At 35.6% G+C, this 15,000-nt stretch overlaps 2 protein-coding genes across 2 annotated transcripts in view; both read right to left on the reverse strand.

Annotated features, from left to right (window-relative positions):
• Positions 1 to 99: 99 nt before the first annotated feature.
• Positions 100 to 6,561, reverse strand: LOTGIDRAFT_114480 (hypothetical protein; the record flags this gene model as incomplete). Its single annotated transcript, XM_009052852.1, has 8 exons — positions 100 to 221; positions 807 to 971; positions 4,093 to 4,249; positions 4,760 to 4,898; positions 5,219 to 5,400; positions 5,475 to 5,514; positions 6,026 to 6,118; positions 6,413 to 6,561. The coding sequence occupies 8 exons, from the start codon at positions 6,559 to 6,561 to the stop codon at positions 100 to 102; spliced, it is 1,047 nt and encodes a 348-aa protein (XP_009051100.1).
• A 5,006-nt stretch (positions 6,562 to 11,567) lies between these two features.
• Positions 11,568 to 15,000, reverse strand: part of LOTGIDRAFT_114606 (hypothetical protein) — a gene marked incomplete at both ends in the record, with an annotated part of 11,670 nt that continues 8,237 nt past the window's right edge. The window contains 8 exons of the mRNA XM_009052853.1: positions 11,568 to 11,669; positions 11,927 to 12,014; positions 12,497 to 12,542; positions 12,751 to 12,870; positions 13,117 to 13,180; positions 13,482 to 13,533; positions 14,074 to 14,152; positions 14,559 to 14,654. Of these exons, the coding sequence (XP_009051101.1) occupies positions 11,568 to 11,669; positions 11,927 to 12,014; positions 12,497 to 12,542; positions 12,751 to 12,870; positions 13,117 to 13,180; positions 13,482 to 13,533; positions 14,074 to 14,152; positions 14,559 to 14,654 (647 nt within the window). The remainder of the gene's footprint in view (positions 11,670 to 11,926; positions 12,015 to 12,496; positions 12,543 to 12,750; positions 12,871 to 13,116; positions 13,181 to 13,481; positions 13,534 to 14,073; positions 14,153 to 14,558; positions 14,655 to 15,000) is intronic.

Consider the following 15,000-nt stretch of genomic DNA (forward strand, 5'->3'; position numbering starts at 1 on the left):
AGTTGGGGACCAGTGGACTTGGTTCAACCAGTCCCTATGAACATATTATCGAATTACTTTCTACTAATATTAAACCGACAATTTAAGAGACAAAACTTTTCACACTTTCAAAGCTTGCAGCGATAGTATTACCTTGGATAAAGTTATAGCTGCTATATTTCCACTATAAGACGTTGTTGCATGACCAACACCTACGGCTCCTGATAAAATACTGCCAATTCCTGTAACAAATATCATGTAGCTTAAGATTGTGGAGAGGGGAAAGTGCAATTCTAAGTTTTATGTGAAATCTGGAATGTCAAAATGATACAAAAAGAAAACAAATTGAAACTTTGAATCTTCCGTGATACTGTGGCTATGGTTCCATCTCCTGACCCAAGTCAGTGGTTCAACTACTATAGGGACTGATTGAACCACAAATTAGCACCCCCAGACAAAAAAAAATGAATTTACAAAATATACCAAAGTAAGCATCTTAAATGTTAACTCACAATATTGAATAATTCAAAACTTGGGTTGGGCAATATAACCAAGGGCAATATCATATACTACAGACCAAAAATCTTCCATTAACAAGCATTACATTGTATTGAAGAGGGGTCTTAAAATGCTGGAGAGCATTGTTAAAAACAGTTCCAAGAGGAGGGACCCCAACCCACTTTCGTCCATGGGTCTCCACTCATCTACGTGTATTTGAGCCACTGACCCCTGGTTCTATTCCCGTTCCTGACTATGGGGCAATTAGAATGCGAGTGCATGCAATAACAATGACACAGTTAGGAAATACAACAATGCATGTCTAATACCTTCAATAAGAATGCCTCTAGTAATAGCATGGTCAGGTGGAGCTGGAACTTGACAAGACTTTGCTGCAGCGAAATAATCACCAACAGATTCTATAAGTGATGATATGGTGGCAGCTGAAAATCCAACGATGACCGCTGTACTGGTTCTGGGCAAACCAAACTGTCCTGTAGGGATATAAAGATAAGGGGTGATATAAAGAAACAATTTAACTTCCGAGGATCCTGTCTACCTGGTGGATCCAGACCAAACCTCCGACCGATGGTGATTGATCAGATTTTTCAATTTGCTATCAGTTGCGAGCACAACTGTGGTTGTAATTTTCTCCCATCCTTTTCATACATATTACATACGTATATAATACTGTTTATATAAAGATTTTACCTGTGATAATTAAAATCATTATTAGGTTCATTAATCAAAATATCACACCTGAGAATGTCATTAGTCGACAGTTGAAATGAAACAAACGTATCAAAATAGATAGCAATTAACAAGACATTATAATCATTAATCCACAGTTCGCAAACAAAAGCATTAAATTACCGTTAAACCATAATCAACATAATAGAATAGATCAAATAGATCAAATTACTCTCGCTAAATATGAGACGGTATAACGGACCAGAATATTACTTGATTATTGTAATCTTATTAGAAATTAAATTACAGTAAATAATTCCTGGTATTTGATATGTATCACTGGCAGGAGATTATCAACCCGATACCAGGTCTGTAGCCAGGCTTGAGTGTTCGGAGGGGATAATAATAATACATGTGGAGGGACAATGGAAAATCAAATGATTATCATAATCTAATATGATCAAATTACAGCAGAATATAATCTGATATCTCTGAAAGTTATTATTGGTGGACGTTAACCAGGCACTTAGAGACTCAAGAACTATCTGATAGTTATTAATGGTGGAGGCCGACCAGGAACTTACAAACTGTAGACCTAACATCTGATAGTTATTATTGGTGGAGTTCGACCAGGAACTTACAAACTCTAGATCTTACATCTGATAGTCTTATTATTGGCGGAAGTCGAACAGGAACTTACAAACTCTAGATCTGACATCTGATAGTCATTATTGGTGGAGGTCGACCAGGAACTTACAAACTCTAGATCTGATATCTGATAGTGTTATTAATGGCGGGGGTCGACCAGGAACTTACAGACTCTAGATCTGACATCTGATAGTCATTATTGGTGGAAAGCGACCAGGAACTTACAAACTCTAGATCTGACATCTGATAGTTATTAATGGTGGAGGTCGACCAGGAACTTACAAACTCTAGATCTGACATCTGATAGTTATCATTGGTGGAGGTCGACCAGGAAGTTACAAACTCTAGATCTGACATCTGATAGTCATTATTGGTGGAAGTCGACCAGGAACTTACAAACTCTAGATCTGACATCTGATTGTTATTATTGGTGGAGGTCGACCAGGAACTTACAAACTCTAGATCTGACATCTGATAGTGTTATTAATGGTGGAAGTCGACCAGGAACTTACAAACTCTAGATCTGACATCTGATTGTTATTATTGGTGGAGGTCGACCAGGAACTTACAAACTGTAAATCTGACATCTGATAGTTATTATTGGTGGAGGTCGACCAGGAACTTACAAACTCTAAATCTGACATCTGATAGTCATTATTGGTGGAAGTCGACCAGGGACTTACAAACTCTAGATCTGACATCTGATAGTCATTATTGGTGGAGGTCGACCAGGAACTTACAAACTCTAGATCTGACATCTGATAGTTATCAATGGTGGAGGTCGACCAGGAGCTTACAAACTCTAAATCTGACATCTGATTGTTATTATTGGTGGAGGTCGACCAGGAACTTACAAACTCTAGATCTGACATCTGATAGTCATTATTGGTGGAAGTCGACCAGGAACTTACATACTCTAGATCTGACATCTGATAGTTATTAATGGTGGAGGTCGACCAGGAGCTTACAAACTCTAAATCTGACATCTGATTGTTATTATTGGTGGAGGTCGACCAGGAACTTACAAACTCTAAATCTGACATCTGATAGTTATCAATGGTGGAGGTCAACCAGGAACTTACAAACTCTAAATCTGACATCTGATTGTTATTATTGGTGGAGGTCGACCAGGAACTTACAAACTCTAAATCTGACATCTGATAGTTATCAATGGTGGAGGTCGACCAGGAACTTACAAACTCTAAATCTGACATCTGATAGTCATTATTGGTGGAAGTCGACCAGGAACTTACAAACTCTAGATCTGACATCTGATTGTTATTATTGGTGGAGGTCGACCAGGAGCTTACAAACTCTAAATCTGACATCTGATTGTTATTATTGGTGGAGGTCGACCAGGAACTTACAAACTCTAAATCTGACATCTGATAGTCATTATTGGTGGAAGTCGACCAGGAACTTACAAACTCTAGATCTGACATCTGATAGTCATTATTGGTGGAAGTCGACCAGGAACTTACATACTCTAGATCTGACATCTGATAGTTATTAATGGTGGAGGTCGACCAGGAACTTACAAACTCTAAATCTGACATCTGATAGTCATTATTGGTGGAGGTCGACCAGGGACTTACAAACTCTAGATCTGACATCTGATAGTTATCAATGGTGGAGGTCGATCAGGAGCTTACAAACTCTAAATCTGACATCTGATTGTTATTATTGGTGGAGGTCGAACCGGAACTTACAAACTCTAGATCTGACATCTGATAGTTATTATTAGCAGGATATTGCCAACCTGACACGTTGTCCCTGATAGTAACTGTTGTTAATGACAGAGATTATCCATTTTAAAAGGCATTATTTATACTCTATGATATGTAACTTGATCGCTAGTAATTGATCATATGTTATACTGATACGTAGCATAATGAGACTATTGGTCTAAAATCACACGAATATCCGTCTGCTGGGTCAAGCGTTAGTATGAAACATCAATTCTTTAGAAGGATAGGCCTAACAATTAATGTTCACTTGGTATCCTTTCTACCAACTGTTCCTTGGCCAAACCTCTTGTCAATGATCTTTCTCGGATACTCGTACTCTATTTAGAGATGGATCGACTGGAATAATGAGTGGATATGACTTATTCAAGGTCAAAAGAATTTCACAAGCGGACGAGATTAGAACCCACGACTAGCATTTTTTCGATGTTACCAAACATAAAGTTTCCAAGTTTCCAACCGACTGTGCTACAGAACACTTAAAAGGGTTTCGATTAGGCTCCTATGCCTTCAATAAACCAAGATGTCTTACCTGGGTAAGGAATAGAGAACCACGGTGTCATGCTGACGATATTGAGTTTAGAATCAGTTCTAGCTTTATATTCTAAAGACTCAGGATCTGTAGACAGTGTATCTGTGATAGTCAAAATGGCAGCCACTATCCATAATATTATTATACTAAGTAGGATCTGAAATGGAAACGAAAATGAAACCTGTAACCGATTCGCCTGATGGACTAGTTTTCGGAGCTATGTCGTATAAATATATTTTCAAATTACAAAGTAGCAAAAAAGATTTTAAAAAATACATAAATTGATTACTTCGAGGAACGGAGAAGTGAATTTACATCGTTGATAGAAACAGCGATTGATTGCTGCGGTGGCTGTACCTAGCAGAAAGGTCATCAACACCCCGGGACTCCTGATGTCCTTGTGCAATTGGATTTGTCAATTGCAAATTCTTTGGTAGATTCTACATAGCTAATAATGTTTATTTTGTAATTCTATATTCAAATTTGACAACTAAATATCCCTATCAGAGAGTTTACATAGCTAATACTGTTAATTTGGTATTCCGGTTTGTCAACTCAGTGTCCCTTTCTTAAAGATATGGTTATTCATCAACATTGTCTAAAAGAATAGTTAACGAAATTGCGCTTTGATCAGCAACCCCACGATCAATTAAAGAAGATAGCATACCGGTAATATCTGAAATATGGCGAATTGCGATCGTGGTTTAAGTTTCTCATCGTTGTTCTTCTTCAGACAGTTGAGTCTTGGCATTGGTATTTTAATTTTATATAAATACAAGGAGAATATTAATACTAACAAGGCACCACTGAAACAGAATTGAATAATAAGGATTTCGAGATCGACAGTTAGAAATTTAACCTTCAAAAAAACCTGGCTGATGAGGATTATATATCTGAAACACATGTTGATAGTATGAGATAGGCCGACACCGAGTTGATCCTCGAAAGCAATAAAATTAAAGAATTAAAATTGAATCCGTCCACGGGTGACTTTTAAGCTATGATGCCTAACGCCTTGCAGTAGCCATTCATCCAGCTTTTATTGGCAAAGCAGGCACAATATGGTGATTTCGCTAAGATTGGCAATCTGGCGTGAAAGGGGAAGTAATTCTAATAATATACTTACAAAAAGGCAATAACCCATTGTGGTCTGGAGTATATAATAGGAACCTTTACTAAAGACAGGCCAATTAATGAAATGGTCGGAGCAACTGTTATTGGACCGATATATTTCAATAACGGCGCTACTAGTCCCGTACCACCTATTATTATTTCAATTAACGAGGCTATCATTAAACTTCCAGATAACTGAAAAGTGTGTAAAAAAAAGGTATGAATGTTCATTTTTTAGTATAATTGAATTAAATGATACATGAATACACATTTAGGTGCTGGTTCATGGGTTCTGTCCACACCCCATTACTAAACCACACAAATTTCTGTTTTTCCAATTTTGCAACCATTTTTAAAACCATTCGTAAAACTGTTCTTAAAACCATTACTCAACATAACACTCTACTTGTGACCTAGAGCAGTGCATCTATAGGAGAATATCTTCTATAACACCCATAATTAGTTTTTGAACTTCAAGTTGCGGTAAATGAAAAATGACAACGATTTTGTACTTTTTTTGTAAAGTGTAACAGTTGAACTAGTTTATTACACAGCAAAGGGCACGTGTTGTGAGGAAACGAATTAGTGAGATTGTTACCTGCTGAAGGCGCTCATCAACTGAATAGATATGAATTAAACTCTCGGTGGTATTTGACTGTATCAACTGTGGTGTAATGGAACTAGTCAAATTTGTACTCATATCTAAAATATTAACAATTGAAACACATTTGGCGTCTTAGAATAAGGTCCGATTGGTCAAAGAGATGGAGAACTTATCTCCAATTATTTATCAAAAATATAATGCATTTTACCTTTAGACTTCGTGTTATCTGTACAAGACCATCTAATATCTCGTCGTAAAGCTAACAGTGGAACTATGAATGATGCAGAAGGACCTTGATACACCGGTAATCTGAAATTGTCATATCACGAAATGTATATCAATAGATTCGGACCCCATTCAAAGAAAAATAATTTGTCGTTAGTGTGGAATTTTTTCATTGAGAAAAAACATACTTTTGACAAATTAATGCAAGATGTTTTGGCACAGAATAGTCCTTGCGCTTTAGTGAACAGTTGTGTTTGTATTTGTATAAACCATGAAGCAAAATAATTAGGAACAACATTGCAAAACTGGATTCCTTTGCTTTTGAAGTTGGGATATAAGCTTGATATTATTTAAACAACAACAGTAAAGGATTCTCACCTGACACCCAATGTCGTTTGTAACACACTGCAGACACCACACATAAAGAGCGTGGAACAGAATAACTTAGTCCTCAGGGGATCGTCGTACGCTACGCATAGTGTGTCGGATAAGATGAATGCAGTTGATAACGACGATGCCAGGCTCATTAGAATATGCTGAAATGAAAAAGATTACGATGGTGATGTTGATGACAACAATGATGATGATGACGGAGGATGAAGATAAAAAGAAGGGCAAGGGAAGGACGAGTAGGGGGAAGAGTAGCAGGGGCGAAGAAGACGATGAAACGGGGGAAGAGCAGCAGCAGGGAGGGAGAAGGAAATTTTGATTAAGAGGACGAGGAGGAAGAGTGAAAGATGAAAAGGACGAAGATGAAGACCCGAGGAGAGGGAAGGTAGACAGGAAGGAAGAGGATGAAGAGGAGTAGAATGGCTAGGAGGAAGAGGGAAAGACGGTAAGGAGGAAGATGAAGACCACAGGGAAGAAGAGGAGAAGAACTAAGAGGACGAAGGCAATGATTGATGATGACGATGATGATGATGATGATGATTTCTATCTTCCGACTTAACCACTACCAATTGGATATGCAAATGTACTATTTTGCAAATTATGTTTGATCGGGAAATACGTGGCGGTGCTGAAGTATCACGTTTTATGAGTTTTTCCAAGTGACCCTGATTTCCATTCGTAGAAGGTGCACAACCTTCATAACACGAAGGATGATTTATCATTACAAATATGAAAAGATAAAACACATAATATAGCTACCTGCATCGCTACAAAAATTCTGACACAGATCGGTGGGGATTCATAAACCTGATACTCCAATCCAGAAACCTTTATTATTTCTGTTTCAATCTTGACAATGTCCCCACTCGGTGTTTCCAGTAGGGTTTCTGTGGTCTCTTTCTGGGGGTCTTCTGATGGCTTCATGTTCATACTATATTATAGAAGTATGGTAAATATAGGATTAGTTTATCACGAAATTCTGTTCCATCATTAAATTTAATCTAAGTGGCCGTAGAATTGTCACGAGAGGCTCACAGTACGAACATTTCAGTTTCAGAACACAGTGATAAGAAAGTCGGGGTTATATAATTACTTGATAATTTGAAAAACATTTCTCCTTGGTGAATCTAGAATTTGTTTTACCAATATATTTCGGGAAACCATAAGAATCCAACCTCCTCGCCAAAATCAACATGTTATACAACTGCTGTTTTAACATCATGTAACAGCAATACGCAAAACTATCTTACAAAGCACTTAGCGCTCCTGTTGAAAGCTAGTTTACAATACGAAATCCCTAGCCAAAACGATAACAATTTTCACCACACAGACAACTGATAAGCTAATCACAGTAACTTGAAGGCGTATATATAAGATCCGCTCTGATGATTAGGTCAATTAGGACGTGCAACAGGCTGTAAGTTAATTTATTGTATTGAAAGGTGGATATTACAATACTATTCAACATAATCCGTCTCGTTAATTATTCTTGGGTTATATGTTGAAATTTGCACTATATATTATGTAGCCTAATCAAAATAAGACCAAACTTTCGTTACATTTTTTATAAGTTTTTATTTTTAATAGCCACTTTAGTTAGGTCTAACGACAGTCCTCTTCAACGTTCGTCAATAAACGTGAATCTGGGCTGATAAACAAAATACCAAAAACATTATTAACTATGTGGACTCTCTTAATGGGATGTCAAGTTGTCATATCCAGTTCCAATGAGACATCGAAAAGACAAAGAAACAGATAAAAACAATTAGCGTCATAGAGTTCGACTATTTTAAGGAAAATTATTATAAAACTTACATCATTTTGAAGATTTTAGGACTTTCACTCGTAAAAGGAACTGATTGGTTCAACTTCGACAAAAACAATAAATTCAGAAAAACTTCTTGACCTCATTTTGTTTTATTTGGGTCAGTGGTCAAAACCGGAACGTGATGATCGTTTAAAACATAATCTTATTGCGATCTGTCGACATATTTGGAAACAAGTTGCGTATTTAATCTACAAGGGGGGTACGCCTGTACATCCGGATGTTAGATTTACCGGAAATCAAAGAAATTACGAAACAATCATTTTATACAAGAATAAAAACTTAGGTTAACGAGGATCCTTTCTACTAGCTTGACCTTGACCAAAAAAAAAACACTGTGCATTGCTTTCGCAGATTATCAGACCCATTTACTGGGTCAACTGTGAAAATGAGGATTGAGGTCCATAACAGCTACTGGGGTAATTTTAAATCATTTTATTAATACGATGTTAACATAATTATTACAATCTGTGTATATTATCAAGCCAATTGAATGAAAAAAAAATATGATAAATCCTCAAAACTAACATGAACGCAGAATGGACAACCGTGCAACCAATACCACGGAGAAAGATCATATATAGATGATCGTTGTTTTATTGTTTCCATTCTTTTAAACTCTTTAAAACAATGACTCATTGCAATCTGTGTATAGCAATAGGCCAATTGAAAAATATACAACTGTTTAACCTTACCACCATGCTAATGATCATTGTAAAATTCACCATAGATGTTATTGTTTTATAAAATTGTATATGAATGGATGTTACTCACCTTCTTTATTCACCAACCTTCATTCATCAACTGACACAATTCATATCTTTATCATATATATTCTTAAATATTATAATTATGTACAGTCAGGCATTTTCGGTTTAAATATGCGTGTTATTTTAATAAGGAAATTTATTTTTCAAAAAGATGTTAGATACCTTTCGTTTAAATAGGAACATGGGTTATGGAGCATAACAACTTTCTAGGAATATGAATAGCTTCACCACTACGATGCAATTTGGAATAAGAGTAAGGATACTCGAATAAATATTAAAGGGGGTTTTTCTAGCCTTCCAGAACGCCAATACCTTCTATTTTCACGAATTGGTTCGAATGTTATTTGTAATGAATCTAGTCAAATTTTTCTAGACCAAAAACGTCGAATGGGAAATCGCAGTGATGTAAATAGAAGCTTTAGTGTTTCTGATACTCAAGCGAACGAATTTTTGAATCCCCTTAATAAACAACTTGCGATTGAATTGTGTTTGGAATAATATAATGTTGATAAATAGTAAATAGACACTATAACATTATGTTCTATCACGATTCAAGAACTGTTTAAGTGCACACGGACTAATAAAACAAATGAATGGACGTTGATAAGAGGTCGCTGAGCGATTTTAGTTTGAGAAAGTTGGTTCCTTTCCGAATTGAAGCACTGTGGCATGTTACAAATGTAAAAATGTTACACGTCACACAAAATACTAACCTCTGGCGATGTGGAACTGTAAGCATCTCGAATCACGGATAGGGTTGAACCTCGACAAAACCAACGTTGTAGGGAAACGACTTAAAAATTCAACAGAGACCTTTCCACCAACGATGATATTAGAAGTCCAAAGTTTAGGAACTATTTAATTAGTAATAACAAATAAGTAAGATTAAAGAAACGATTGTCGTAAGTCAACGAAGTTTGCAGGAAGTTGCAGATAATCCAACTAAACTCAGAGACCAAGTCGCAAGGATATTCAAATTATACAGGAATTATTGGCAATAAATATTTTATTCTATAATATAATCACAGTCAAAGTATGTACAAAATACGATCTGATATACATACAGCTCTTTGTGTATTGTTCTATCGTTAACTTCACTCATAGAAGATATGATAACGTTAAGGCCTGTCTACACGATCATACAAATGTATGACGATGTTTTGAACAAATGTATCATCGTGTAGATGGGTCTTTATTGTTTAAATACTAATAATGACTTTACAAAGGGATAAAAACGAGGAGATTCGTTAGCTTCAGTATCAGACCCAACCGATAGAATCCAAGACAAGACAATAAACTAAATACGTATAGTTACGTATAGTTAAATCTTTGACTCGATGGAGTTATATAATTGATGCCCATTCATTAAATCAATTCCAATTTCAGGGATAAAAACGACATTTGTGTCTATGTAACAAGTTAGTACGATATGCAATATTGGTTTCAATAATAATTTAGACCAATCATGAACTGCATTGTAAAGCAATTTCTAGACTACACAATTGGTTTAAATAATGATTTAAGAGCAATATAAGCTACACTGTAAAGCATATTTTAGCCCAGCATTCAGTTTGTATGGCGTGTGACACATGAATTGGTATATATTATATGACTATTAGTAGAATTGTCGTTTCGGTATTGTACAAATTTTGACTTATTTCAGACTGTCTGGTATTTACAGGTGTATATACCTTACAGACCAACAAGCTAAATATTTTACATTGTTAGATATTTTGGACGAATTATAAAATACAAGAGATGGTGTTAAAATCTAACCACACAACCATACTAACTCTCCAACCGGAAGTAACAAATTTTGTGGTAATAGGTGACGGTAATATAATGGATTATCAATCAACATTAGGAAATTGAATCAAGGATTGATATAATATAACGAAACAAAAATATGTCCCGTTTTCAAGTTTTAAATAGGTACATTCAATGTATGGTAAACTGTAAATCATAGATCCATAAATTAGGCTTCCAATTTCAATTTTCTTACTTCCGGTTTGGACAGTTGGTGTGGCTGTGTGGTTGAATATTAATACTATACTCCAAACACAAGGACACAACCACGTTAAATTATTAACATCAAAATCACTTGAGCAGCACTGTTATAGATATATACATTGGTATCTACAGCTACACGACAATTTGTCCCATAGAAAATTAGTCTGGTCATTCCGACCCCATCAAGACGAATCGGTCTTATCCAATTTTTTTGTCTAATCCACGAACTATATTTCAAAGTCCGTAACTTTTTATCTACAATGTCTTCTATGTACATGTTTACGATTTTTAATAATATTCTAAATAACTACCTTAGAGCTAAAAACTCTCATATATGTTTCTTCCAAGGGGAACAACTCAAATATATGTTTCTGCCAAAGTGAGACTACTCTAAATAATCCGTTTCTACATCAGAGTTCATATCACTATTATTTCATAATATCTGTGGTGTCCATTGCTATTTCGAATATCACGAGTTTTCAATATGCCTTTACATTAACAAGGGAAACAACTCTAATAAACTCTCTTCCAAGGGAGGTTACTCTAAATAATCCGTCTCTTCATCAGAGTTCATATTACTATGTGTCGTCTGATTATACGTCACATATTGAACTGGGCATTGATCATTCATTATTAACGACTGAAAAATAAAATATAACGGTTAAAATACAATGGTTTTGAATGAACTGGATTTTGAAGCTTGCTTTTGATCAGCAAAAACCCTAAACAGTCGCTTGACATTTCAGGGCTGTAAAGTGCAACTGTTCGTGTCTGGAACCACGGAACATGTCGATAGGTCTTGGTGTTTTAAATGTGCCCAGTTGTGCCACTTATTCATTCTCCGGTCGGTCGTATGACAAATACTTTGAATTTATGATGCAAAATGGTATTACTTACCATTTTTTCTTCTTTTGCAGGAGGATTTCTTAAGAAAAATAATAATGGTGCGTAGGCTATATTAACTATTGCTATTATCCATAACATCCTGAAATTACAATTGAGTTGAAGAATTACATTACATTGCCTTCATGTGATTAGCTAATACATTTCAAGCCATAATACTGGTCAAGCATCCACCATTATTAGCTGTCCCAATCAGGATTTTATGGGGATGAGATTAGGTCTGGTCAAATAAATAAGACAACTACATGTTTAGCAAGAAATAAAGATTTGGGCTCAGCATATCCTTTCATTGTTGGCAATGATTTGTTGGTGGCTACTTCCGGTTATAACCATATGATATACGTCTGTTTAAACTTTTAGTTGAAACTAAAAACTAAGGAGCCAAGTAGGGATCAAATCTTATGTTTCCAAACTATGGAATATATTTAAATTTAACCCCCATTTCGTAGCCAGCTCTCCTGATGAAGATTTTATGACCGAACACATGAGCAAAACAGAAAAGGTTGAGCCCTTGTCGTTACTTTATATTCATAAAAAGATATTAAGTATTAATCAATTCCCTACCATTGAAAACCTACATCCCTAACTATAGTACCACTTATAGCTGGACCTGCAATTAGAAGCAACATTCAATTGAAAACGAAAAAGGAAATAACCATAAATACCTTATCGTGATATTCAAGTGAAGAATAAGATCCACAATTCGTTATTCGTGATGTTCAGTATTGAAAAGGCTAGTGGTCGCTGTTATGTATCACAGTCTCTTGCCGTTCCGTCCACAGTTCAGCCTAAATGGTCATTATTTTTGCGGTACTTACCAATAGCAAATCCCATACAAAAAGCAACATCAGCTATAGCGTATACACTACCATATACAGACACGTGACGAAGATCTACCAAATAGCCCATATGTGGTAACATAGCCGAATCTACCATACCTGAAATAGTGAATTGGGGAGTTTTACGTACTAGACATTTGCACCCATGTTGTATTTTGGTGCGTTCAACATTACAGACTATATTCATACTGCACACTTTTGTATCGCATACATCTTTACAATTGACTGTCTTTAAGTCTGATAATCGTAGTCGTAAAATTGTATCAGGAGTTAACAAAGGTCGACAAACTAGATGCTTGCCCACAATAGATGCAACAAATGGATGAATATTACCCAGTTACTTACCTATAGCAAATCCTAATCCAAAATTAGGCGCTACCAGATGACCTATATTGGTTGAAAATGGTATCTGAAAAAGAAAAAAAAATGTTTAAGTGTCGCATTTTAATAACCGGGTTAAGTGAGCCCACTTCTTGTGTATTGAGTGCCGACAGCAGAACAATCGAGGCTTCGTATTATGAAAAACAATCAATGAGTTTTAGCTTCGGAGAAATATCAGATAACACTCCAATCGGCTAAGTGACACCGATATTCTGGAACGGGGAGTACGCCTTAACTTTCACCGATTAGAAGCTGAAACTTTATAATGTCCTGGGTCATGCAGTTGAATGTTGTTCAGGGATCAACCAATAGTATGTGTAAATACTTACCACAATTAAACATAAACCAATCATTACCATTCCAATAAAAGCACTTAACCACCTGAAACAGAGTTAGTTCCCTTTAATTAGAGATCAATAAATATTTTTGAACCACTGTAGTTACTTACCATGTTATTTATCTGATCCTCGAAATACTGTACATGCATTTATCAGGTTTTCAGACTTTATATAGTGAAAGCATTAAGCTGTATATTTGGTCGATAAGATACAAGCTCCAAAAATTTGCGAGCGGGTTTGTCAACTCGGATTCACGGATATTTCGCTCATCTTACTACATGGTATATTTATTTCAGAGACAATGCAATTTGAACTGGTCAGTTGTTACACGTGAGCAGTTATAATAACCTCAGAGCATTCAACTTCAGTCTCGCTACTCCACGTTTATTATAAACCAAAACCAAAATGTGATGTTAAAAAAAATCCTTTAACAGAGGCAAGGTAACCCGAGACACTTCCGCCGTTTAAACACGCGTTGTAGTTATTAATCATACACAATGTTGATGATTCGGTCACGATACTGACATTTATTGCTGCACAAGGGTGAATACGAGAATGTCATTATTTTATGTAATTATATTACCTTCCTATCTTGTGAGCTAATGGTCCAAATATGTTAGTTCCGATCAGATACGAGATACTGGCTGGCAGAAAGGCAACACCTTAAATAAAATAATGGTTTGGTTATAATAAATTTACAGAGAATGCCTACAACTACGATAAAATACATTTAAATCTCATGAAAACATGATATCTCTTTTCGATTGGGAGTCTCAACTTTGATATTGGAAAATTTCTTCTTGATAAGTTTTCAGAATGGTCCTCATTATTGGGCTAATAATGGTTACGCTATAATATATTAACAGAAAATGCTTACAAACATTAGAAATGAAGCTTGATGTCAATGTAAGATTGCGAGTCTCAGTTTTGTTTTTAAATTATTTTTTTTCTTTCTGAATGTTCATGTATTCATCAGAATCCTTTGTATAAGGGATAAAATCAACTGTATGTTAATTTGTAATTTGAAATTTTCCCCAGAAGGAATTGAGTAAGAAGTTTAACACAAACCTTGTTCCCATTCTTCAGAATGCATTGTTTCATACATCCAGATTGGTAATGATGGTTCCATCATGGCTATTCCCATGTTTGCGAATGTAATAGATCCTAAAATGTTTTCAATAAAAAACTGGATAATTTCATTTTTCGTACTGGAATATTTGTACAAAATTAACTGTTTTAAACATAACGTTTTCGGGGAAAATCACAAAACATGACTTTTATTTAAAAAAAACCCCAGAAAACACACGAAATTTAAAGCATATGATACAAAAACTGCATACAAATAGAGCGCCTGCATCCATCATAAACGTTTAATTTATTAACTGCGTTATCAAAGTGGTATTTTATTCTATTGCTTCCAGTTAGAAACACTACCACAACCAGGAATCAATTACGAATAGTGAGCTTTCTGTTAGCGAAGAGCCTAGATCGCATTTCACGATTTGTGAGT

This window comes from Lottia gigantea (genome assembly GCF_000327385.1).
Source record: "Lottia gigantea unplaced genomic scaffold LOTGIsca_19, whole genome shotgun sequence".
In the NCBI taxonomy this organism is placed as follows: Eukaryota; Metazoa; Mollusca; class Gastropoda; family Lottiidae; genus Lottia; species Lottia gigantea.